The sequence below is a fragment of the Carettochelys insculpta genome, chromosome 1, assembly GCF_033958435.1.
Source record: "Carettochelys insculpta isolate YL-2023 chromosome 1, ASM3395843v1, whole genome shotgun sequence".
NCBI lineage: Eukaryota > Metazoa > Chordata > Testudines > Carettochelyidae > Carettochelys > Carettochelys insculpta.
This window is the reverse complement of record NC_134137.1, coordinates 301,644,157-301,671,679: the sequence shown is the minus strand read 5'-3', so window position 1 is coordinate 301,671,679 and position 27,523 is coordinate 301,644,157. Positions and strand designations below refer to the sequence as shown.

Here is a 27,523-nt window from a genome sequence, read left to right as displayed (position 1 = left end):
TCGAATGCACTCAGAGTTAGAGTTCTGCTGGACCCATCTTTTATACCCCTTTTGGGTTACGTATTCTCTTTCTTATCTATGGTGCCAGATCATACTGGTCTGTCTTTGTGACTCCAGTTTGTTACAAGGGCATTTCTACTTAGTTTGCACTTGTAAGACAAGAGATAAACAATTTAGGAGTACAGGACATTCTTTTGTGCGGGCGGGGCACGTCCCCTTCTGAGTGATTGTGTGTGTGCATCATATTGATCAATGCCAGCTGGGGTGATTTCTTGAGGGTTCCACCCCCCCCTCTCATGTTGACAGTCTGGCCTGTTAGCCTTCTAGCTGTACTTTGTGCTTCTCAGGGTCACGATAAGCCAGCATATCTGGGCCTCAATGAGGGCATCAAAGACTGTGCTGTCAGCAGCCGTTTCCGTGCCCTGTGTGCTCCTCAGTGGCGGGGGCAACAAGCAAGCTGGCTTGTAAGGGGGAGACTCTGTCTGGCTACAGTCCCCTGGGCTGTGTCTACTTGAGAGTTTTGTCGACAAAACCCAGGGAGCATCCAGATTACCAAGGCATTTTGTCAACAATAAATTGACAGAATGCAGCAGTTTTATCAACAGCTGTATCCTGCTCCCCATGAAGGAGAATGCCTTTTTCGACAGAAAGCCAGTGTGGACATTCCAGGGAGCCCTTTGTCAACAGAAAAGGCCTCTAGGGCACAACGCAGATGCCCTGGGGGACACCCTGGCCACAGCAATCGGCACTCTATGATGCCTGCTTCTATCCTTTCTTAAAGTGGCAGGGAGCCTGGGAAACCCTGTGGCAGGAAGATGAGAATGTGGAAGCAGCAGAGGTACCATCAGTGGTCCCACACACCCTTGCAGCCACTTCTTTCTTGAGAGCCTTTTCACATGGCAGACAGCAAGCCACCCCAACAGCCCCTGGGCCCTCGAGGGAGCAATCCGAGGGGTTCTAGGAGCCACCCTGGGACACCAAGAGGCAGGCCCCCTCTGGGGCTGTACCTGAGGTGCTGGCCCTCCTGCAGATGTGGGGTGAAGAGGAGCTACTCCAAGACCCCAAGGCAGGGTGCCGTAATGCCCTGCTGGTGCCCGGATCACAGCCACCCCTGGCTGTATGGAGCAGGTCTGGGCAAAGGTGAAAGAGCTCTGGCTGGGCTAAATCAAGGCCTGGGACACTGGCTCATGCTCCTAAGGCAGGGTCCGCCACTTGCCCGTAATACACTGAGCTGCACAACATCTTGGGGGTCGCACAGCACCTTCACCCACACCATTGACATGGCTCTGGAGGCCCCCTCACAGCAGCTGGAGCTACTACCTGTCGTGGCTGGAAGTGGGCTGATCACAAGGGCGCTGGCCTGATTCCTGACACACCAAGGAGCGTGGGTCCAGGTATGCATGCCTGCAGCTGAGAGGCAGCACCCCCTCTGGTGGACAGGTGTGTGTGGGAGCCTCAAGGAGGGCCAGGCTGTGCCGGGCTCATGTGTCACCCATGAGGGGACCACTTTATAGCTAGACACCCCTTTGGCCACTAGCCAGTTCCCCAGAGGGTGAGGCACAGCGGTCAGTATGGTCCTGGAGGTGTTGTGGCATTCGTGTGCGGCAGGGCCCATTTGCAGGCCACACATGGCTTCGCTCAGGAGACATTCCCATCTATTGGCCCGAGAGGTGTTGGTTGCTGCTCATGGTGAAGGGCAGGGCCTTAGGGGCTGTGTTACATGAATGACACACTATCCCCCTCCTTGTCTTCCTTCCAGCATGGTGCCCTGGTAGATGGAGCTTTCCCCCTTTCTCTACCCTTCACACCCTGTCTCCGCTTCCCAAGGGTCCCCCTTTGCAGGACATCTCTCCCCCATGCAGAGACTGCAGTCCAAGAGTGCCTTACCTCTTTGAGGAGGGTCCAGTGGTGGACTTCCCCACTCCAAACTGGTTTCCCACCAAGCAGTAGCTGTTGGGGGTAATGAGCTTCCAGACAGCTACTGCAACCTGCTTCTCCAGAGAAATGGCAGACCACGGCCGGGTGTACTGTCTCTGGAGGGTGGAGGTGAGCCAGGCACAGAGCTCCAGGAAGGTGGCCTTCCACATGCGAAAGTTCTGGCGCCCCTGTTGGTCATCCCATTGCCCCATGACCAGCCAGTCCCAGCAGTCAGAATTGGTGTGGTGCCTCCAGATCCTCCTGTGCACCCCGGGGATGGGGACGTGGGGGGCACTGGTGTGACTGTCTAGTAGCTACAGTGAGTTCCTTGAAAGTGGTATCAGGCTCACCCTTCATGAAGAAGAGGATGACGGCCATCAGAGGAGCTGCAGCTACTGAAGCACCTCTGGGTGGGACCAGTGCAAGCCTGGGGGCTGGTCTGGCACCATGGCTTTCTGGAAAGAGCTGTGTCTTCCAGAAAGCATCAAAATCCTGCTCTAGCAGCTGTGCTGTCCCTCGTGGAGCTAGGCATACCTTGGCATGGGCAGGGAATGGCCATCTGGGCAGGTGGTTATCTTTAAGGGCGTGTCTCGCTGGTGCACCCAGAAAGGCTTGCCGACCATGTGACCCTGTCTGTTGTGCTTCCAGTTGGCCGCTTTGTTGAGAGAGCGGCTGTGCGGTCTGGCCACTCTGTCAACAGTGCGATCTGCTTTTGTGTCTGGCCGTGGTTTTTTGACAGAAGTTTTGTTGGAAGATATCTTCCGACATAAACTTCTGTTGACAGATTGCTGTAATGTAGACACAGTTCTTTCCAAGTACAATACCACAAAATGGAGTCTCTTGCCATCCATATTCTTTATTCAACTTTTCCCATTCTAATCCTGTATTATTGAGGGCAATAGGAGCTTTGCCTCCCACTTAGGCTGTGGATCAGTCCCAATAATGCATTTTATGTTTTAGAAGTATTCAATCCTGTATTAACGTCATAGGAAAATGAACTATAACAGAAGTAAGTTGCAAGCGCTCTTGTATCATTTATACTTCCTGGGTAAAATGACAGAAGTAAATGGGACCATCTGGTGTGGAATCTGTCATTTTCCCTAACGTGCTGCTCAAATTTCATATGTATTTTCAGTGGTGGCTAAACTTTTTTTTATATTTTATGCACTTTTACTGTAGTACATCTTTGCAGCGCTCCTTTGTAGCGGTCCTTTGTAGTATTTGCAAGCATTCATTATTTGTGTAGCTGGAAGAATGATGTTTGCTGAGAAATGTGCAATTTGCTCTCTCCATTCTTTTCCTAATAGGTTTGCATTCCAATTTCTAATTTAATACAATCAATGGGTAATGAATGAAAACACAGAAATTAGCATAAGACATAGAAAGGCCTCTCTTTTTTTCAGATTAGTCTTTGAGCATTGCTGATTCTATAAGAAATAACTTGATACATCAAAAAGGGGACCAAATTAAATCCTGTTGTTAAAATGTTAATTTCACCAGTTCATCTTGTCTGTGATTCATAACACTGCTGGTTAAGGTTTCCAAAGTATGCCTTTTCCCTTTCTTCATTAAGCTTTGAATATTTATCTGCTGCTCTCTTCAATCTGGTATGTTTGAAATATCCAAATATTTACCACCCAGCATTATACTGCAATGCTTTAAATAGTTATATGATTAGCTACATGTGTTGTACTACACCATTAGCATGACTGGTGTGGAGGACAAGAACGCTTCTAATTCTTCAAGACATTTGCTTTTGACCTGGAAGCATGATAGCATTTCCCCATATTTAGAAGCCCAGGTTTCATCAGTGTTGGAGATTGACTGATATTAGCATTCTTTTTGATTTACTTTTTCTCTCTTTTGGGGAGTAACTTCTGACCTTTTAGAATGTAATTCATTTGTTTGCAAATGACTAACCTAGAAGCTTGCTGCTGAAACTTGCTGATTGTTATGATTCCTTAAACAGTCCAGCGTCACTTTGGTTTTCACCATATGTGGAGATGGGACATTCTAATACAGGACAATCAAAAGCTTTCAGAGCTCACATCTAAGTCATATCAGCCAATTATTACATTTTACTAATTCACAGCATGCACAATAAATACTACTTGGGTAACTGGCCAGCAAGTGACACACTTTCTTGATCGTGTGGTTATGGAAGACTTGCTCCTCCTCACAATATTCCAATAGTGTGCCAAGTGCTGTTTTTCTGTGCTCCAGAAATGCCTTATTTAACAAGTTTATATGTTGTACAAGCAAGTCACACAGCATGGTTCCTCTGTTTAGCATGTCATACCTCATGTTCTGAGATACTCAAGGGTTATAATTTATTTATTCTTATCTTACTAGCTAGTAGAAGTGAAAATAAAGAGCAATATATGAACAATGATATAATATATTTTGAAGGTAAAACCCATGATTTGGGAAACCTTTGCTTTACATGAAGATCTTCTGGAATGGTAACTGGTTTTGCTATTTGAGTCCTGCTGATTTTTATCAAGATTGTATCCTCTGTGTGTGTGCATGCATGCACGTGCACATGAATTTGCTGATAGGGTAGAAAGAAAAGATTTGTGCTTTGTTAGGTATACGAAGAATCTGAACTTCACTTTTCAGAGATCTGTTGCTGCCTCTTGTTTTCCGCCACACATTCATGTTTTGTCTTAAAGGTACAAGTGACCAACCTGGCTCTTAAAGGTGTAGCTGAAAACCCTTGCATGCATTATAAAATGCCACTTTCCTTCAGGGTAGGAATATGTTTTGTAGTTGTACAAACAAATGCTGACTATAGTGATGACTGATAGGCATTTAAGCTGATTGAATTTCTGCTGTACCTAGATAGCTTATTCTGTCAATCCTACAATAAACTTGCTATTTATAGCATCAGTAGTATATTGATAACTTTCCCAGTAATGGACTGTTAGTCACCTAGTCTTTACCAGAGATATAATTTGGGATTAAATGATGTTTCTGTTCAGAAAATGCATTTGTGCTAGTTCACTGAAAACTATGCCCCTGGAAAATTTTTAATGGTGTATGGAGTTTACATATTTATTTCATGGGACATAAAACTCTCGCTTTAGCTTTACATTTTCTTAGCAGTTACTATTGTTTTACCAGATCATAAAACAAATGACAAGTTCTGGCATAATAGTTCTTAACAGTAGAATTTGTAACATAATTACAGTGGGAGCTGGAAGATTGCCTGTTGCCTGTATATTGAATCTCCACAAATGCATTGTAAAATAGAACAATCAATTTTGTGGAAGAGAAATACCTATCCATCTCTTAAGGTGTTGTGGCTCTCAATAAGTTCTTAGTGTCTTTTTTGCTCCTTTTATTGTATGAATATATATGTTCTGTGTTGTAAAGACCTTGTCAAGTTAAAAATCATTTTTCAGATTTTTGGAGCATGGAACAGGGAGGTCTAACTTCACATCTGCGTCCGTCTGGTCCTGTGACCAAAGGTGTGTTCCTGTCAAAGGGGAGTAGGCCAGCAATGCAGCAGCTTGTCCTACCTCAGCTTCAATTTCATGGACTATGTGTAGCATAACCACTGCCAAGCTGTTGAGGATATTTTAAAGCATGCTGTCTCTGTGACCAACACTGTTCACAGTGCTGTGATGTGCTCATTCCAAGTGGGCCTCCAGGCAAAGCCGAGCTGCAGCTAATTTGTGCCACTGGAATTTACCCTTGGTTGTCTTTGAATATTGGAAGAGGCCTGCAAAAGTTTCTGAGCTGGACCACATAGCTTAGATTTTCTGAAACTTAATTTCACTGCATGCCAGGCTGATAGCATCATTTTTGATTAACTTGGAAGAATTCCAAATATCTAGTCTCCCTTTCACTGTTTATGGTGATAGATTTTTTTGCAGGCCTACAGTAGGACTAGTTACTTTCAATAGTGTTTCTAGTTAGTAAAGGAAGGAGAAAAAACCCTTTTTGTTTCTGGGGTACTTGCAACCAGTTGCAGCATTACTGTGCAAACTGTTTTTTGCTAATATTGTCGTTGTGTATACAGTTACACACACTGGATGAGCAGCTGTCTGTAAAACATACCTATATCCTCAGTTGGCATCAGTGGTGTGATGCTGATTTAACTCAATGGAAATATACTGGCCTATTTTTATAACCACCAGAAATGTGCCATTTGGAGCAGATATTGAAAGACATAGTTCCTGCTCCAAAGAATCTCCATTCTATATTTTGATGTAACACTATGTGCAGGGGTGAGTTGTGGGAAGGGATGGGGCAAAAAGAGGTATGGATTTCAATAGTAAAATCAGTTGACAAATTTAGGACCGCATGTGCTTGGTGGTTCAGCCAATTTGCTCATCTTGTAAAATATAGGAAGATAAAAAAAGATGAATATCACTTACTCATTCATTTTGGATGTCACAGAAGAGCGTTCCGGAGGCTCAAAGTAGGGAGTGTATCCCATGAATAGGAAGTGGCAGAAGAAAAATGCCAGAGATATTCTGGGAGAAGGGGATAAATAGGATGTGAATTTCAATATCATTACTGATTGGGAGGGCACCACAAGCTAAGAAACAAGGTCAAGTAAGTGAAAGAGTAGATAGTTGTTGTTTAAATGTGATAGGCTGCAGAAGTTGGAGAGGCATTAGAGAGATTCCAAGGTAGTGGTGTGATTGCATAAAGGAGCCAAGAAGGTCGTCTTGAACTGTCAATCTTTGGATGAGCTGAAGGAGAGTTATATGAGAGTTAGTAAGGCCAAATAACAAAAGGCTGTAGAAATTGAAAAGGAAATGTTCACCGGATGGATGACATTTATCTGTTAGGCCAGAAAAGATGTGTCTGTTTCACCAAAGTATAAATTTGGTTTTGGTAAAGGGGTGCAAGAGGTTTCTGGAATCAAAAAGAGCTAATACTGCTGCTTGATACCAGGCAGAGGAGGCATTAAACTTGATCTAAATCAGTGTTCATTTTGTTTTCCCAGACAAAATGACTATTTAGGGAGGATTTATGAGGGTGTCAAAATATATGGCAGATGGGCTGGATTAGGACTCAGAAATACTGTAATCCAAACGCTTATTGTCCCACATTACAGAGATCTCCTCCTGCTGGGTCACACTTAATACACAGTTAGAAGGAGCAAACACTGTTGAGACCTGACGAATGAGGTGCTAGTGGAACTACTTTGTCAGTCAGCAGTAACTGAAACTAAATTTGTTTTCTGCAAAAACTTCTAGGAGGAAACCATTTATTTTTAGGGAAAATGAATCAACTGAATTTTCTGATCACCTATAGAAGGTAGTGTGGAAAATGCTAATAAAACTTGTTTGGATCAAAAAGTTTTAGACTGCAAATCTCTCACCAGTTCAGACAGAGAGGCTGAATCTCCCTAGTAGGGCATCCTCAGGACCTGACTGGTACTGAGCTAGAGAATTTTCTGGACCACAAGAGGTCAATATTGTCTAGCAGATTACCAGCAGGCCTGCTGCTCACTGGGCTCTAAGAAGATATTTGGGAGTAAATTAGAGCTAAATTACAGCACACAATGCTGAGAACCAGGACTGGTGGCTGTAAACAAACTTTATGGGATTATGGGAAACTTGGCCGTACCCATGACAAGTGGAAATCCAGCTAATTTAAAATCATGCTGGGCCATGGATGTAGCTGGACAAGAGAGGAACAGACTAGAGAAGTTTGCCCTGTGTTGCAAAGAGGAAAGGCCTTATGTGTCCCCATTAATCAAAAAAGTCACATGATTATGGGAGTTCTCTTCTGAATTAATATGGGAATAAAATTGGTTGTCCCTTCTGATGTATGGGATGGAAGGCTAAAATATCTTAGTGCTGGATCTTAGTGCAGTATTGTAAATCTGAAGTCTCCCTAATCTCCTGAAGCTAGTGGCAGTAATGGCAGATGTCTCTGGGATAAACCCGGTTACTGGTATGATATATGATGTTGCCAAAAAGTTAGCCGACTTTTGAGAAGACCGAGATCTGGAGTAGCACAGCAAATTAGTCCCCGGAAAGGGATTCAGAAACAATCTGTTTCTGAGATAGCAAGGAGGTCCCTTTTAAGTATAATTGTTTCCTCTCAGTCCCTGACCTTCCGTTTTCTGATTTCTCAATTTAATTTTCCTTTCCTTTTCTTCACTTTGTCTCATTTTGCCTTGTCACTCTACCCACAAGACTGTCACCAACAACAGAGATGCGATTGTTAGACAAGAATCCAACCTTGATATTTATTTCTTCATTTTCCTCTATCATACACATTTTTTTCCTTCAAAATGTAAGGCAGGGAGAAGAATATGTAGATTACTTGACCTTAAAGCACAGCTACATTACTCTTTGTTCCCTATGACTAATATTGTAAGGGGATAAACAGGCAAAGTTTGCGGTCCGTATGTATGGCATTGATTAGTAGTTGGGCGGAATGTTCCTGGGTTTAAATGTCCATCTACTTTCCCCACAATCATAATTTTTTAATTTTAAAAATTTTACATTACTCTGGACTATTATATATACAAGTCACTTAGATTTCTCCTTTTTTTTTTTTTTTTTTTTTATTTAAGTAAAGTGTTCCTTTCTCTACTTTCAGGGGTCAGCAACCTTTCTGAGATTGAGTGCCAAAATGTGACCTTTTGACCTCAGTCTAAGTGTTGGTGATACTTAGTCACTAGTAGTCTTACTTAAAACAGCATCATTAATAAATAACTTAAATTTGCCATTTAGGTGTTAGTTGGTAACGTTAGCTGATCTCTTGTTAATCCACAGGCTTTGAGCAAGCTTTCTGATTGTATAGGGGAGGAGGGGCAGGGCTGAACTCCCACTTTGGGTGCTGATGAAAACTAGCTTGTGTGCCATTCTGAGCATGTGTGCTGGGGCTTGCTGACCCCTGCTCTACTTCTTCTTTTGTTCTACCCCATTCCAAGACCCACAATTTTGTGAGTTCTTTCTTTCCATTATTAATTGTATGATACTGTTGTTGTTTTCTACTTTGTTGTCTCTTCTCAAACACTTCTCAGTACTAAAGAGACTTTCATTTTTCTTTTTTTTTCCTGTCATTTTAAAAAAAAGCATACTTTATCTTTGGACATTATCAAGTACATTTAGTGTACACTAATAAAAATATATTCCAGTGCAGAGAGTCTATCCAAAATCCCTAGGTATAACTAAGCATATATAAGTACTATATGGCAGATGTATACAGTTTATGGTGAGCCTCAGCTCTAAGGTAAATAGTACCTCAATTCATGACACAACAGTTAAAATAGTAAAGTTTGTTTTGTTTTGGTTTGGTATAGTGATTGTTTTTACAGTATTATTAATTGTAATCAGGATTATTGTGGTAATATCTAAGGGCCAGCCAAGAATGCTAGGTATTTCACACATACCCAGAGCTAAATAGAGAAGACACACAGGGTGGAGAAGGGTGAAGAACATGATGGCAGCAGACAGCATGTTCTAAGCCTTTTATGTGTGGATTTGTGTAGAAGGGGATAAGTTAAATTGAGGAGGGAGGAATAGGAGTGGGGAGGGGGACAGGGCAGGGGAGAAGAGATTGAGGCAACTGCGTGGAATGGAACTGAGATGAAAAGGGGATTAGAGCAAACAGTGTATCAGCACAGGGGAGGGAAAGTCCAGTCAATGCTACAGGAAGTTCTCAATAGATTCACAAGTTTTAAAGTCAGAAAGGGCCATCATCATCATCTAATCTGACCTTCTGCAAGCCACAGAGCCTCACCCACACTTCCTACTGTAACCCCAAAGGTACCGGGACCACTGACAAAGGAGAGAAGTTTCCACTCTACAGCCTTGGCTGAGAGTCAGCTGGCTTTTAGGTCATGTGGTAGAGCACCTGGCTTCAACCCCTAGGTTCGCAGGTTTGTTCCCTCCTGTTGATGACCCGGGTTTGTCCACCTTGTGCTATGATAGACCCCTAAACTCTGGCTGAGTTATTGAAATCCTCAGATGATTGTTTGAAGTCTTTTAAGTTACACATAATCCACCATTTACTCTAGTTTAAACCAGAAAGTGATCCGTGCCCCATACTGTCGGAGAAGGTGGAACCATGGTCTAGAGTCTCCACCATTCTAACCTAGTGGAAAATTCCTTCCAGGCTCCAAATATGGTGATCAGTTGACCTTTCGGCTTGTTGGCAAAATCCACTAGCCAGACACCTGGGAAGTACCTCAGAGATCTCCCTGTCTAGTGCCACATCTCCAGACTTTGAAGATTTTTGTTACTAGCAGTCAGATGTGGGCCACCTATAGGCAAGCTCATTATCCCATCCCATCCCCTCCATAAACTCATCGAGCTCAGTCTTAAAGCAAGATGGTTCTTTACAACCCCTGTTCCTATGGCCAGTTTATATCCACTTGTTCATATGTTAATATCAGTGCTTAACTTCAATGATTTATCTCCCTCTGATGTATTTATAAAGAGCAATCGCATCTCCTCTGTCAGCCTTCATTTAGTTAGGCTAAACAAGCCTCCTTGAGCCTCGTCTTGTAAGGTAGGTTTTCCATTATTGTGATTATCCTAGTAGTCTTTCTCTGCACCTGTCCTGTTGGAATGAATCTTTCTTAAATATGGGAGGCCAGAATTGCACACAGTACAGGATGAGGCTTCAGTGTCTGAGGCTGTGTCTACACTACGAGATAAATTTGACATTTAATAAATTCAAATATTTAACCTCAATATTATGAATTTGAATAAAGTGTTTACAAAACTTCTTGAAACTCCACCCACCTTTTTTCCATGTCGAATCTCTGTGTCCCCATCGCTCCGTGTAAGTTTGACAGTGTGGGCACTGCATTGTGGGTACCTCTCCCACAGTGCCTGAGCCCCAGTTGCTTGTGGGTGTTTCACATTGGAATCCCAGAATTCCAAGCACTGTCCCAGAACTCACAACATCAGTAACTCCGTGAAAAAAGAATTAGAGATTGTGCCATTTCGTACTGCATCATTCCAGTGCAAACATGGATCCCCAAATTCTCCAAATCATAGCAAAGATCGTTTCAGCAACCAAAATGGCTGTTGCACAATTTTTCCTTCAATTCCAAAGTTCAGTGAGAGTTGGCTATCATAATGGTTCTGCTGCTCCTGCTGCTGCTGAGCATATTTTGGAAGAGCAAATCTCCCAATTGCGGTCCAAGAACTCTCAGCTGCTGGCTGCCATGAATGCATTGCTGATAGTGGAGCGGCGTTTTTGGACTCATGAGACCAGCACACACTAGTGGGACCACATAGTTTTGGAGTCCTGGGACAACCAGCAGGGGGTACAGAATTTTGGCATGCGCAAGTCCACTATTATGGAACTTTGTGATGAGCTGGCACCCACCCTGAAGCTCAGCAACACAATAATGAGGCCAGCTTTAATGGCTCACAAGTGAGTGGCAATTGTACTGTGGAAGTTTGCAATGCCCAACAGTTACCGGTTAGTGGCAAATCAGTACGGGGTGGACAGATCTGCAGCGGGGTCCATGGTTATGGAGGTGGCCCATGCAATCTGTTGGCATCTCCGCAGGAAGACTGTGACACTGGGAGATGTACAGGCCATAGTAGATGGCTTTGCTGCCCAGGACTTTCCTAACTGCATTATGGGTCAGTCATGTGGCAATAGATAGCACGCACATCCTCATCATGGCTCCGGCACATCTTGCCTCAGAATATATAAACCGAAAGGGGTACTTCTCAATGGTGATGCAGGGGTTGGTAGATTGCAAAGGTTGTTTTACAGACATCAACGTTGGCTGGTCAGGGAGGGTTCACGATGCACACGTTCTGAAATTTGCGACTGTGCCCAAAGTGCTTGGATTGGACTTTTTTCCCCTCATGGGAAAATCAAGATAGCTGATGTGGAGATGCCCATTGTTATATTAGTTGACCCTGCTTACCATCTGGACCCCTCCCTGGTAAAACGAGATCCCTGGAGCCCAGCAAAGGAAACTGTAATCACAGAGTCTGCAGATGCAGAATGGTGGTGAAATGCACTTTTGGCCATTTAAGAGTGAGGTCCTGGTATTTATTGACACATTTGGACCTTTCTGAAGGTTATTACAGCGTGCGCTATTTTGTACAACATATGTGAATCCAGGCAGGAGACTTTCCCCTCCATCTGGAATTCCAAAGCAGAGACCATAGAGAGGGCTTACTCACAGCTGCCTACAGACCCATCCACCGTTAGCCGCGCTCAGGCAGCAGCAATAAGGGATGCTTTAAACAGTAACTTAGACTGTTCTGTAACGTATGTGCTACCAATGTGTTTCTCTGCCATAGCGTGCATAAATCATACTGTGCCTTAATGAATGAATGCTTTTACTTGTTGGGAGGGGGTTAAGTTGCAGTAAGTAGAATGCATATGGCGGGCAGCTGTGCCTTCAGCAGGCCCCCCCCCCCACTCAACTCACTCTATTCCCTCAGCCACATGCCTGCTATGGGCCATGGAGTATCAGTAGGGAGCTGTGTCTTCAGCCCCTCTCGGTTCATTCAGCTGTGCGCCTGCTGTGGACCAGGGAGTATCAGTGGGCAGCTGTGCCTTCAGCCTTCCCCCAACTCACATAGTCTGATTCCCCTCCTCCCCCCACTCCTACACACCAAGAAATCACTCTGAGCTCAAAGGAATGATTTTGTTTTGTAGGAAGGAGAGGCTTATGTGGCTGGGAAAAGAAGCCGCCTCAAGGATGCTTGGATACCCTTCTGCAGTCGCCCTTGGGGCTGGAGCGGCAGGCTCTCCTTTCCCTCCCATCCCGAGGGGTGGAGGTCCGTAATGATGGGGGTGGGTGACCTCTCCTCAGGGGAGTCCAGCCAGCAGGTATCGGCTTATGCACTACTGGGTGGGGAGTCCCTCTGTAGCTGCAGCAGGGAGCACAGGACCTCTGTTTGCTCTCTAACTGCGATTACGAGCTTTGTGGCAGCCTTACTCTGCTTTGCCACTTGCTGCTGCTGGAGGTCAAGTATTCTCTGGGTAAACTCCGCTTGACTGTGACGCTGCTCAGCTGTACTGTGATGCCACTGAGCAGCATCCTTTGTCAGCTTGGTGTGCTCTGTCTCAGTCTTTTCCATATGCTGCAGGATAAGACCTGGTTAGCATTTCTTCTATCTTCGGTGTTTGTCTGGTATGCTGGGCATTGGGTCTGGAAAATGAAGGTCAGAATTAAGATGCAATTCACATAATGTGCTTTGAAGTGCAATAAATGGGTCTCCATGTGTACTATCAGTGAAACTTTATTTTTGAAGGACCCTCATAGGTTATTAAGGATGGGATAGTAAGCAAGCATTTCACAATACATCACTTGTCATCACTTATCCTTCAAATTGCTTTGTGGACATGGTAAGCTATAAGCAATTGTCCTCTTTTGGGGGCAGGAGGGGAAGTCTGCAAAGCCGGTGAAGCTGCCAGGTGTCCTGGTTGGGTGTCCTCTGGCAGTGAAAAATGGATGGCTGCATGGTGGGGTTAAATGCACAATAAAACTAATGTAAAGAAAAGCTGGATATAAAGGGACATGGGGGGTGGCAGGGAAGGACAGCAGAAGAATTTCCCATGTTGCTCAGGGGAATTCCTGAAAACTGAAAACAAATGGTGCTTGGGAAGGGAAACACCCAGCAGAACGTGACAGCTGTGTGGCACTGGTGCATCCTGAAAAATGCAAAGAAATGCTGGCGGAAGGGGATATGAGAGGGAAAAAGCCCAGAAGAGCCCAGCAGCTGTGGGGCAGGAAACATATTTTTTTCTTAAAAAAATAAATAAATATAAAAGTGAATTCCCATGTTTTTGCAGGATGTCAAAGAAGGCATCACCTTCCTAAAACTGACAGATATGGAGAAAGAACAGCTACTCCTGCTGTGTGATCAAAAGCCTAGAAAATTTGCTAAAATGCTGTATGGTGCCATGACTCCAGATCGCTATCTGGTTGTCTGGCGTGGCAAGGTGTGCCACCGTGGAAGCCATAAGAAGTCAGGCCTGCCCATGAACCTGGATGAGGCCTTTGAGGAGATCTCTGAAAAAGAAGTGCTCCATGCCAAGAAACATGAACACACTGTTCTGAAGAGCACAGAACCACAGCTAGCAAACCTGTATCCATATGCAACCCACCCTCAACCCATACGCTATTCCCACCCTCAACCCATTTCTAGAATGCAGAATACATACCCGAGCCACTTGTGCCAGGGGAAATGGGGCCTGCTGTGGAGGGTCCTGCCATGGAGGGGGCAGGTTCCAAGTCTATGGTGAAGAGCTCCAGGCTGTCTGGAACAACTTCTTCTGTCCCCTGCTCGTTGTGCTCTTCCTCTGGTCCACCCTGCTCCTCTGGGCTTACTCCAAACTCCATACCAGGGCCTCCACAAATGTCGTAATTCAGCACAGGCTCCATGGTGGGATTGCTCCACATAATCGTGTGCAGGTGTTGATAATATTGGCAGATCCTTGGAGCTGCCCTGACCGCTGGTTGGCTTCTCGGACTTTTCGATAGGCCTGCCAGAGTACTTGCACCTTTACCCAGCATTGCGTAGAATCCTGGGAGTAACCTCAGGTTGTCATCTCACATGCTATCATAAATTGCCACATTTCTCTTGGCAACCCGAAGTCTCTTTGCCACTGATTGGTCTCCCCAAATGGCAATAAGATCAAGAATCTTCTGATGGGCCCAATCTGGGGCTCTCTTGCAAACGTGTGAAGTGCTAGGCAGATCATTATCCTGAGTGCTGATGACTGCAATAGAGGGCAACTGAAAATTGCTGCCTATGTGGTGTGAAGGCTACAGGTGCGTTGCAACACAATGGGCAAAGGAATTCTTTTCGTAATGGGCTCCCTTTGTATTTGCAGGGCTGGGCTGCTGAATTGCAATTCAAATTCTAATTCAAATTCAATAAAAACTTTGCGGGCTTACTCTGACCTTCTTCCTGCAAACCTGAGAGCAGCGCAGAACAAAGCGGCCATACTTGGATGGTCACCAGGTAGCTTTGTGGGATACATACAGGACACTTCTGGAAGCTAATAAATTTTGAAATAAGGTCAAGGCACTTACACACTAGTTTTGATTGGAGATTTTATATTCAAATTTGACACTATATCCATCCCGTAATATTGATATTTTGTAATCAGTATTATGGCTCAATAAATCTATTGCATAATATTAACTGTGAGCACAGTCACATTTTAATATTAAGCTAACACCTTGAAATTTGATTTTATCTTGTAGACACAGCTTTGTCTGTTTCTCCTGGAGTCTCTGGCTGACTCTTCTATAGTTTTTCTGCAAGGCTAAAAGGTGGTAATGGTGGTGGAAGAGAGAGATATCTCCTCCCCAGAGGTCAGAAGTTTCCCCTGAAGAATTCTGGGGTGGGGATGTGGTTGGAGGGAGAGATGGCCCACTTAGTAGGAAATGTTGCACTAACAGCATACACTGTTTTGAGACTCATGAATAAAACCTGAAAGTCTTTTGAGAGGGCAGTCTGGGTGGGGAGGTGCTTCTGCTTGTCCTGCCTTTTAAACGTGAAGAATTTCAAACTTTTAACTGGTTTTGCTGGTGGGGGGCATGTCTTGGAATTTGGACTTATCTGAAGGAGTTCAGTGGAGGGACTTTTAGGGGAGATTTCTCCACTGTTTTAGTTTTAATTGGCTTTAACAAAACAAACAATACAAGAAAGCAGTCCTAACACTGAGAAGGCTCATTTCCATTCTCAACCAAGTTTCACTAGCTTAATACTTGGGATGCCTTAATCTTGCTAGTTCTTTAGTCTTCAGTATGCACATGACCGGAATTTCTAATTAAAAAATAAGTCACACACCCTCCTGTCCCATTTTTAGTCTTTTTTTAAATGTAAAGTCATTCAATCCTCCTTTTACTGCAAAAGGGAACAAAAAGGACACAAACCCAATTTACTTTTCCCTTTGTTTCTCTTAAGCAAATGAGAGTTGGCCATGCGCGCATTCTGTAGAGAGAGAGTTTGAATACATCTGAGCCTGAGGTGGGAAGGTAGGGGTTTGGCTTGCAGAAATGATTATATATGAACGGACAAATCAGAAGCAGAAAACCCAGTTGCAAGTGAGGGGCATTGTTGAAAGTACTACCCTGTAAATTCAACAGAGCTTGATTAATACAATATAAATTCAATTTTCAGTTCTAGTGATAATCAGTCCAGGCACCTAAACAAAGGCATACTGTGAGTGCTAAGAAGACAGCACTTTGCTACTCATTTGACGTGCTATCTAGGCTGCAAATAATAAGTAGGCTAGCCTGGGAATAATAAATCATAAAGTGTAGGCTTATATTTTGACCTCTGGTCATTGACAAAAATGTGCTGATTTTTGGAGAGTTTAAATATATAAAATGTGATAATCTATCCAGGATGGACTGGCAAATACATGGACTCAAAGGAGACTTTGGAATTCTTAGAATTGAAGCAGTATTTTTAAGTGTAAGTAACTGATCTCACATACAGGAACTAGTATGGTGTTAAAATAATCTGGTTATCCCCTACTAAAGCCTCTGTTTCCTCTTTGGCGTAGGGGAGGGAAGGAAATGTTACATGAAATACTGTGACATTCTTTATAGGCAACCTAAACTGCTCTTCAAAAGAAATAAAAATCTGCATGTGATTACTAGATACAAGATGATCAAAACCATATCATATAGTAAGGGCACCAGTAGGCTGCAGATATGCAGAAATGGTAAACAGTAGGCCCAAAACTAAACCCTACAATACCTATTTTTCATGAGCTCGAGGGAAAGTTTCTTAATAAAGAGCAAAAGGGAAGTATTTGAAAGATGTAAGACAATGTGAAATCTGGAATACCAAACAGGCAGGTTATGAATGCATTATATCAAATACAGAAAGTATGTTCTAACAAAAATTAAAATGACATATTTATATAGTGGAAAATTACATTAAAATCCCTACAGAACAGCTAGAATTTTTAGATAACAAACAGTTCCTTAAAAAGACTCACACAGTTAGAACTGGGTGAACGACAGATTTTTTTTTTTTTTTACTTCAGTGACCAACCCCAAAAATGTAATAAAAATGTCAATATTGTTTGTGTTGCATTGACTTAAAATGAAAATCTTTTGAATTTTCTGTCACCTAAAAAAAGTAAGTCTCATTTTGGGTTGAATGAAGTGTTACATTTTACCTGAAATTAAAAGATGTTGTTTTTCTTTTCATATTTTGAGGTTTTTTTCTTTCTGAAATGAAATTGAAGAAAAATCACAAATTGAAATATTTCATTTCACAGATATAAAATGAAACATTTTGACTTTTCCAGCTTACTTTAGGGAGGGTTTTTTTGACTGAAACTATTAGGCAAATTTGACACAAAAACCCTGCAATTTTGAAGAGGAATAATATAATCTGAAAAACAATGCCTGGTTCCAGTTACATCAGTGTTCAAGATATATATATTTTTTTCAATTCATTTGTTTTAGTTGGATACCCTAAAAGCACTATTTTGATTTTCTAGGGTGATGCTACTCTTCTCCTATATGCCCCATGGAGCTCCGCTTTATCAGTAGTGAATCTGGCTGTTCCAAATGACCTCTAAGTAAATCAGTTTCCACTTAATGATCATCCCTAAACACAGACTGATATGTATTAAACTAGTAATGAATGTTACAGGCTTGATTCTCCATTCTGTTATATTGGTATTGTGTTACAGTGACTTGATTGAAGAGGGTGTATTTGCAGCAGGGTAAAATCAATATAATCAAGTAGAGAGTCACATAAAAATATGGTGGAATCTGGCTGATAACATGCTTGAGTGCCTTAGAGAGCTTGGAAGTAATAAATCATTTGGAGCCATTCTCCTTTTAGGACAGTGATTTGAATGTAATGCACTTCATGTAGTGGCTGTTAGGTGTGATGCCACTCAGTAGGGGTTGTTAGGTTTGAATAAGTGACTTTAGTTCAGTTCCTAAATTTCGGGTGTGCATAGAATCATTGAATCATAGAACTGGAATGGACCTGGAGAGGTCATCAAGTCTGGCCCCTTCACTCATTCAGGACCAAGCATCCGGAAGTCCATCCTTGACAGGTGTTTATCTAACCTGCTCTCTAAAATCTCCAGTGATTGAAATCAGATGTTGCAAATGATGTCTTCACAAAGTGACTCCATTTGTAGCAGTCTCAGTCGAGACACCAAATATGAAATCTGCGACTGGTTGAATGTTCATTACGTTGCTAAGTCACTTTCCCTTCTAAATGAAGCACACTAGGGGAAACTTGCACTGGATATAGAGAAACTTCCCATTCCTGGTGCTGTTGAGACAGCACTTTTGACAAGCCATAATTCAGTTATTATCAGTACTAAGGACAACACAGTGAACATTTTAGCTACAAATGGGAGCAATGAATGAGTAAATAAATAAATAAACTGGAATCCTACAGAATACTTCATCAGGATAAGATTATCAAGGTGTAGCATAACAACTCTGTGTGGGTCACTGGCAATTGAATTCATTGCTTATGAATGTAAAAATATGAGCCTCTACTAATAGAGGTAAAAGACTCTGCTCTGATAGATTATACACTGTACCACACTCAAATTTTTTGTGATCCATCTAATACAAGGGGACCAAGAGCCCCAGGGTGCCAGGGTGGTAAACTAAAGCACACTAATTCCAAGTGAATGATACGTCATGTTCTTTTTGTTCTTTACAAAGTGGGTTCTGCACTAAATATTATGAAAAAAGTCTGACATTAATTTGTATTGATGAATCTTTCTTTATTTTTTTTATTTCAGAGGAAGAATTTGTCCCTTTTCTTCAGCATTGGTTTATTGACTTTCTGGGGGACTGCTCTGCTGGGTATCCGCTTGTACTGGATGGGCAACAAGCCACCAAGCTTTTCCAACTCTGACAACCCAGCAGCTGATTCAGACAGTTTTTTTACGCGCACTCTGACCTTTTTATATTTGCCAACCAAGAACCTCTGGCTGTTGCTCTGTCCAGACACCCTCAGCTTTGATTGGTCCATGGATGCTGTGCCTCTTCTTAAAACAGCCAGTGACTGGAGGAATTTACACACTGTGGCCTTCTATGCTGGACTCCTCCTCCTTGCCTACTCTAGCTTGAAGAGTCCCAGCAATAAAAAAGAATGCAATGGGAAAACTGTGATGAATGGCAAGCAGAATACTAATGGGCATAGCTGCCACTCAGACATGGAGTACAAGAGTTTGGAGCTGAAGTCCAGCTTTTCATCAAAAGAAGAGAATGGAATAAAAAAACATGTAATCCAGAGACCTCAGCTTCCTTCAACTGAGAACATTGTACTTCTGTCTCTGTCTATGTTAATAGTGCCCTTTGTTCCTGCCACAAACCTATTTTTCTATGTAGGCTTTGTAATAGCAGAGCGTGTACTGTATATTCCTAGTATGGGCTTCTGCCTGCTTATTACAGTGGGTGCCAGGGCCCTTTATGTCAAAGCCCAAAAGCGCTTTCTGAAGAACTTGATTTTTTATGCCACTGCTGCGTTAATTCTTTTCTATGGACTCAAGACTGTTGTCAGGAATGGGGACTGGCAGAATGAGGAGATGCTGTATAGGTCAGGGATAAAAGTAAACCCAGCTAAAGGTAATGTGTTTCATATAGTGAATGTTTTTTCCCTGCCTGTTTGTGTCTGTCTTTTTTTATAGGTTTATCATCTGTGTTTAGAGAAGATATATTTCAGAAATGTACATAAAGTGCAGTAACAGATGTGCACATTGGCACAGAAAAAGGAAGGCAAAACAGGTATGCATTCTGATTAGGTATCACATATTTGATTTTAACATACAGACAATTGGGGAGAAATATAAGGTAAGAAGACACTTTATTTAATGATCTACATGTTGTTCTTTGGAATTAAAGATGAAGCATTAGCATTACAGATGCTGCCCAGTAATTTCATTAGCTGGCATATATTCTCCCTGATAAACTTCTTTTAGTGACTTTCCTATTGGATATGAATAGCAAACAGGAGAAACAATTGAGGGGAACGTGAAGGAGTGCTGTACTTAAAATTTCAAATGATGTAGGTACCTCAGATACAACATAACAAACCTGGGTTTGTGGTGTTCAGATTGACAGTTGACTGTAGCCCATACTTCAAATGCTATCCAGGGTTTTAGTCAGACACGAGTTCCCTAGTGTGTTAATGTATTAAAATATAAAGTAAGAGACCATATGGATGAGATACTATCTTTTATTGAATCAACTTCTGTTGGTAAAAGAGATAAGATTTCCATTTACAAAGAATACTTCAGCTCTGAATAAGTTTGAAAGACATTGGCTGTGTCTACACTAGCCCAAAACTTCAAAATGGCCATGCAAATGGCCATTTCGAGATTTACTAATGAAGCGCCGAAATACATATTCGGCGCCTCATTTGAATGCTGGTGGCCGCAGCACTTCGCAATTGACACAGCTTTGTGCCACACAGCTCGTCCAGACAGGGGTCCTTTACGAAAGGACCCTGGCAACTTCGAAATCCCCTTATTCCTAACAGCAGCTTTCGAAGTGTCGTGGTTGCCAGCATTCTAATGAAGCACTGAATATGTATTTCAGCACTTCATTAGTAAACTTCGAAATGGCCATTTGCATGGCCATTTCCAAGTTTTGGGCTACTGTAGACATAGCCTTTGTGTCTCTCACCAATGGAAGTTGAATAATGATAGATAGCCGTGTTAGTCTGTATTCTATAAAAACAAAAAAGCAGTCAAGCAACACTTCAAAGACTAACAAAATAATTAGGTGATGAGCTTTTGTGGGACAGGCCCTCTTCAGATACTGATGGTCTGAAGAAGTGGGTCAGTCCCACAAAAATGATCACTTAATAAATTATTCAGTTAGTCTTTAAAGTGCTACTTGACCGCATTTTTGTTTCAATGGAAGTTGGTCCAATGTATCACTTCACCCATTTTCTCTTTCTAATATCCAGGGACCAACATGACTACAACAATACTGCATTAAAAGACAAATGTCAAGTATCTGAGCAATAGCAAAGTGCTATACCTCACCAGAAGCCTGCTTTATGCACAAGCCAATGGAACTGAAGAGACCAATTGATTGATTTTGTTGACTGTTATGGGGTGGGGGGGAACAAACCCTTACTAACATTTTTTAACTTGTTGCACTTCAGTTGAGTTCTAGAGTATTCTGCTCAGCAGCTCATCACATGATGCTGAATCAGTAGTTGGTACTGACCAAACTATGCTTTGGTAAAGATAATAAAGTTACAGTATAGTCTAGGGGTATGGAAATCGAAGGTAAATGCAGATAACAGTGTCAAATGAAAGGCCAGGAGGAAGAATAAAAGCAGGATGATTTACAGATTAAATGCCTTGGAAAACAATGGTAAGGCTGCTAAATTACATGTAACTTAATTTTCTAAAGTGTTGTTCTTATTTCTGTACCCCAGAGGCAAGTCTATAGAAAGTTATAAAAGTAGGTATTATGGTAAGTGACTTTGTTTTAACAGCATGCATGATGAGCACATCCTTTTTTTAAACTTTATTTTGCAACACTGGCTTGTAGCTGCAACAAAGTAAAGAAAATAGGTGAATGGCCAGGTAATATGTAACCCGCTTTGCAATACACATGTATTCCAGGGTGCTGGTTGTCAATATAAGATACACAACAAATATCAGTCTCCCTTTAAAAGGAAAGAATATGCCCACATTTGCCAACGTGATTTTTGTTGCTCTTATTTCTCATTATTTCTGTCCTTAAGGGATATTGCCGAAGTGTCAGCAATTGTGTAGTGACTATCCCTTAATTTTGAACTAGTTTGTCTTTTGGGGTTTTCTTTGACATTGTTAAGTGTTATTCCAGTGAGAAGCTGGGTAGGAGTGATGCCTACAAATGGTATGTTAAGCTGTTCTCTTCCAGAAGAGAAAATATGGTAATTTCACTATACATCTTTATACTGGGCTTCAGACATATGTCTACACTGCAGCTGTAGGCTTGTCTGCTGGCCTGAACAGACTCATGGCAGCTCTGCTCAAGCTATGCACGTATATAGCAGTGGGGACATTTCAGCATGGGCAGTGGCTTAAGCTTAGTGCCTCAGTGCAAGTCCTCCCAAACCTTTTGATCCACACTCTGATGGCCAGCCTGAGCTTCCACAAGCTATTTTTAGTGTACTAGCTTGAGCAAGATCTGTATGTTCAGGTCAGGACTTACTTTCTGAGGCATAAGTCTATGTGACTACATGGCTTCTAGCCTTAAAAGCTGACTTAATTTTCACATGCTGTAGAAGATGCTAGGAAACAGTTCACCAATTTAGTGATACAGACATAGTGGAACTGATTGTAAATCTCCCTAAAGTAGTCATGTACTGAATATGTACTTGTTTTGCTTGTATTATAATGACCTCATTTGCTGAAAACTCCCCAAAACTACACCATAACACTCAAGCTCTGTTCATTTTATTGAAAAATTGCTAGACCGCCCCAGTCTTGGACTGTTCTAACTTGTTTGCTGTTTCTTATGATATTCAGGCAGTGAAGACTGGGCTGGACTGCCAACCCAAAAATTCAAAAACCAAAGTGATCAACTATCCAAAATCTGTCCTGTTTAATAAATGACTGACATAAAATATTATTTATTTTTATTTTTGTAAAACTAATACGGACAAAATATATATACAAACTTAGAGACAAAAAGTGTAGCATTGGTGATGAGGAGTCCCTTCTTTCTCTCCTGACTGTCGGAAGGAGGATACTGCTCACCACTTGATCTCCATTCCTTCAATGGGACCACCACTCTCCTCTTGGCATTGCTCCCCTAACTCCTATAGCTTTGGTTTGCAAGGACATATTTTTCTAGAATATTCTACCACCTCCTCCTGGGCCCCAAATCCTGTGCATACCATCTGACTGCTGTGTTATATCTCAGGCTAACGAGGGAATAGGAATCACTAAAAAGACACTCCCTGAGAGGGCTAATTAATGCCTTTTGCTGCAGACTGATGTTACTAAATCATGGGGTTTTGAGACAATCTTTCAGTCTGCTTCCTTTCCCCAGCACTGAAGAAAGAGAATGTCAGTGACGTGTCTGCCTTCTGTCTTCTTCCTCCCTCTGGCACTCGTCTGTGTGTTCCAGTTGCTGTGTTAGGTGCTTGCAAAGCAAGTGGAATTCTGACTTAGGGCAAGGGTGTGAAAGCGCACATCTTTCAGGGTGCAGGTGCCCTACCATCATTTATGGTTGTTCCATACTGCTTTCCCTCTTGGATGTTATAAGAAAAGACAGCTAAAAACATAGTCCATTCTTCTACTTGTCTCCCCCATTCTCTTCTCTCTCCCACCACCAAATGCACCAAGGGAATCAGGTGAACTGAATTTTCTAATGCTGTCTTAAAGCCATATAATACCCACAGGCTGTTATGTTTGACCCAGTGTGCAGCAGGCAGCTGCCAGTCATAGTGCACCCCCTAAGTGCTACTATGAGTCACCTATCTCCTTGTGCCCCTACCCTGTGCCTAGGAGAGCAGTAGGTTGGATATTAGGAAAAACCACTTCACCAGTGGGGTGGTGAAGCACTGGAATGTGTTGTCTAGAGAGGTGGTGGATTCTCCATCCCTAGAGTTTTTTGAGTCCCAACTTAATAAGGTCCTGGCTGTGATGACTTAATTGGGGTTGATCCTGCTTGAAGTGGGGGGGCTGGGCTAGATGACCTCCTGAGGTCCCTTCAAGCTCTATGATTCTAAATTGTAATAGCTAAATGGGGTCCCCCACATGTTTTTTCTCTGCTCCTCTGGGTGGCCCTCCCACCACTCTCTCCTGCCTGCAGGCATCAGTCTCTACCAGTCATTAGCTGCTGGAATTGAAGTGTGGTTTTGGGATTACTTAACTGCATCAATTAGTATATTTATTCATTTCCTATTTTGATATAAGCAATGGCTTTTGCATAACTAGTGTTTTAAATAACTCCTAAGATGAGCTGAGTCTCGCCTCATTATAGTTTGTCAGGACTCAAGAGGGAAACGAACAAGATTGGTTAAAGTAGTTTATGGATTTGGAATGGCTGCATACATGTCAACAGCAGGGAGCAATCAGGAGGAATGTCTCAGTGACTACCTTCAGCTTAATGACAAATCTAACTCTTAAGCAGTTATTTCCCTCACTTGAATGAAACTATTTTCCTTTTTAATTTTTAAACATCCTGATAGTATTTACCAGTTCTGCTGAGAGTTGACAATTGTCTTTCTATGGCACCAATTACTCTGAAGGTAATATACAAGTTAATATACAATTATAATTACATACAAGGTAATTGTACTAACTGTGTCATCTTGTTGTTTCTGGTTTCACTATGTAATCCCAATAGCTGGTTTCATGGAGCAGATTTTTTTTTCATGAAATGCTATCAGTTCCAGTTAATATGGATATTCAGATGTATGCCCCTGGAGAAGTAGGTGATGTCAGAATAGTACATAAATAATTGTGTTTGAAAGAGGGTAGGGTATTTGCTGTAAAGTGAATCAGTTCTTCATTTGGTTATGTTTACTGAGTCTGCTCTCATTTTTAACTTTACACCTAAACATTATTACTCATACTAACTAAAGGCATAAAGAGCAACAAAAAGATATTCTACAAATATAATAGAAGCAAGAGGAAAACCAGGCATAGGGAACAACCATCACTCAGTGAAGAAGGAAAAACATTAACAAAAAATGTGGAAATTTGAAGAGGTGCTTAATGACTTTTTGTTTGTTTTTCACCAAGCATAGTAAATCCGGGAGAAGATGAGGTAGGTTTAGAAGTAAAAATGAAGAGAAAAAAAAAAAAAACACCAAAATAAAAACAAGTTAAAATTACTTTGAAAAGTTGGATATTGTCTGGTAGGAGAGTCTGATGAAATGCATCTAGAATACTCAAGAAGCTGATTGAGATGTTATTTGAGCCATTATCTATTATTTTAAAACAGTGATGAAAGACAGGAGAGATTCAAGAAGACTAGAGAAAGGCAAATATAGTGACAATCTACAAAAATGGAAATAAGGACAATGCAGGAAACTAGAGACCAGTCAGCATAACTTCTTCACTAGGAAAGATAATGGAGAAAATAATGAAGGGAATTCATTTGCAAGCATCTGGAAGATGGTAAGATGATGAAAAACAGCATGCATTTGCAAAGAGCAGATCATGTCAAACCAGTCTGATAGCTGTCTTTGATAGGATAATAAACCTTGTGGATAAGGGAGCAGTGGTAGATGGGGTGTGTGTAGACTTTGGTAATGCATTTCTTACAGTCTCACATGACTGTCTTATGAATAAACTAAGTCTGAGGTAAATAGGATGAAATTCAGTAAGGACAAATAGAGTATCCTACTGAGGAGGAAATAATCAGTTTCACACATGCAAAATGAGAAATGAATTTTCTAGAAAGGAATATTGCAAAAAGGGATCTAGGGGTCATTGTGGACCACATGCTGAATGAGTCAACAGTGTGACACTGTTACAAAAAAAATACAAACATTATGTTGGGACATATTAACAGGACTGTTATACGCAAGACAGGAGAAGTAATTTTTCCACTCTACTCTGTGCTGATCAGGCCCCAGGTGGAGTACTGTATCCAGTTCTGGGTGCCACCATTTCAGGATAAATCAGAGAAGGACCAGAGAAGAGCAACAAAACTAAGTTCTAGAAAACATGACCAATCAGAGTTGATGGAAAAAAAATAGATTTGCTTAGTCTGGAAAAGAGAAGACTGAGAGAAGACATGATATTGGTTTTCAAGTACCTAAAAGGTTCTTACAAGAAGGAAGGAGGAAAAAATACCGGTTCCTTAACCTCTGAGGATAGGACAAGAAGCAATGGGCTTAAATTGCAGCAAGGGAGGTTTGAGTTGGTGTTAGCCAATGGTCGGGTAAGGTACCACTTATGCCCTTATTTTATCCGAGTCTTTAACTGCTAGAACAGAGAGCCCCTTCGCAGCGGGCAGCCTGGGCAGGCTGACGGGTGCCCCAACGGTTGCACTGAGAGCTTCCCACACCCGAGTCTTTAACTGCTAGGACGAGAAAGTCCCTTCGCAGTGGGCAGCCAGGGGTGGCTGACGGGTGCCCCAGAGAGTCTGTCCTGTGGAGGCGGCAAGACTCAGCACTCAACTCTCAGTGCTCTCTTACCACTGACCAGGCTAATTACAGCTGAAAAGCAACTGGGTTCTTTGTTTAGTGTTCGGCTTGCACAGTAACAGGGAGAGTCAGGTTACAGCTTAACCAGTTATTTATTGACCAAGAAGACTTAACTCTTATGGTTACAAGATTACAAGATATATACTTTGTTGCAAACTTACAAGATTTATACTTTGTTACAAAGATTACAAGGTTTACACTTTGTTCCTTAGTTGTCAATAGCTAGCATGTAACAATTCATAGATCTATTATTGAATGTGCACAAAGAAAACAAAAGGAAAGCAATACACTTCACAGGTCTTATTCTCACCCCTGCATTACCAACGTGGCATGGCTAGCGTTTCACTCAATCCCTCGGGAAGAAGCAATAAATGGCGAGGACCTCAGGCGGCAACAACCCTCCTGACTGGCAGGTAAAGGTAATTGGAAGTCAATTAGAGGGGCTACCGGACCCTTACTTTATACCCATTGGGTCACGCATGCTTCTTCCTTATCTAAAAGGGTGCCAATTGAATTAACTCATCTCAAGACACTGGTTCTCACAGGGCTGGTTCACACCTGTGGGGTGGAGATAATTTTAGTGCATTCTTTCTTTATGGACCGGAGATTTTTTCCTCCGTCTGGGACGTTTGTGTAGGCAAATCAACAGATGGTACTTAACCAAGGGCAGTCCGAGGCCCAGCTGTTTATTAGCCCATTGTCTCTTGCTCCAAAGCTTCAAGACTGTGGCTGAGATAAGCACATCTGCACTCTCGGGCATTCCAGGGCTGAGCTGTTTCTTTTTAACCCTTTGGTGCTCTGAAGCACCCAGGAGAGACAAGATGGAGTAGAGAAAAAGTGGGGGGTTCTGTCTGGCTACAGTTGGGCGTAAGGAAAAACTTCCTATCAGAGTGGTTAAGCACTGGAATAAATTGCATAGGGAGGTTGTGGACTCTCCTATCCCTGGAGATTTTTAAGAGTAGATTAGACAAAAACATTGCCAGTGATGGCCTAGATGGTGCTCAATCCTGCCAGGAGTGCAGGGGACTCAACTTGATGACCTTTTGAGATTCCTTTCAATGCCAGTATTCTATGGTGGTTGTTGCAACTCCTTAGAACATAAGAATGACCATACTGGGTCAGACCAAAAATTCATCTAGCCCAGTATCCTGTCTTTTGGCGGTGGCCAATGCCCCAGAAGGAGTGAGCAGAATGGGTAATCATCAAATGATTATCATCCTATCATCCATTTCCAGCCTCCAACAGAGATTAGGGACACCATTCCTACCCATCCTGGCTAATAGCCATTGATAGATAAATTCATGGAGGTTAGATCCAGTTCTTTTTTGAACCCTGATAAAGCCCTGCTCCTCGCTACATCCTCTGGCAATGACTTCCCCAGATTGACTGTGCAATGTTCTTAACTTGTTAGAGCCAGTTGACCAAGCTGCTATTTTAGAAAGCACTTAAGCTAGTGCTTACAGTAAAGCATGTGAATAAAGCTTATTGATCTCCATGGAACAGCATGTGCTTAAATCCCA

The 27,523-nt window shown here is 42.2% G+C and overlaps 1 protein-coding gene across 2 annotated transcripts in view; it reads left to right on the top strand.

Annotated features, from left to right (window-relative positions):
- TMTC2 (transmembrane O-mannosyltransferase targeting cadherins 2) overlaps positions 1-27,523 on the top strand; it is a 383,570-nt gene that overhangs the window by 191,985 nt on the left and 164,062 nt on the right. For both annotated transcript variants that reach the window (XM_075012210.1, XM_075012200.1), the window contains one exon: positions 18,631-19,459. In XM_075012210.1, the coding sequence (XP_074868311.1) occupies positions 18,631-19,459 (829 nt within the window). The remainder of the gene's footprint in view (positions 1-18,630; positions 19,460-27,523) is intronic.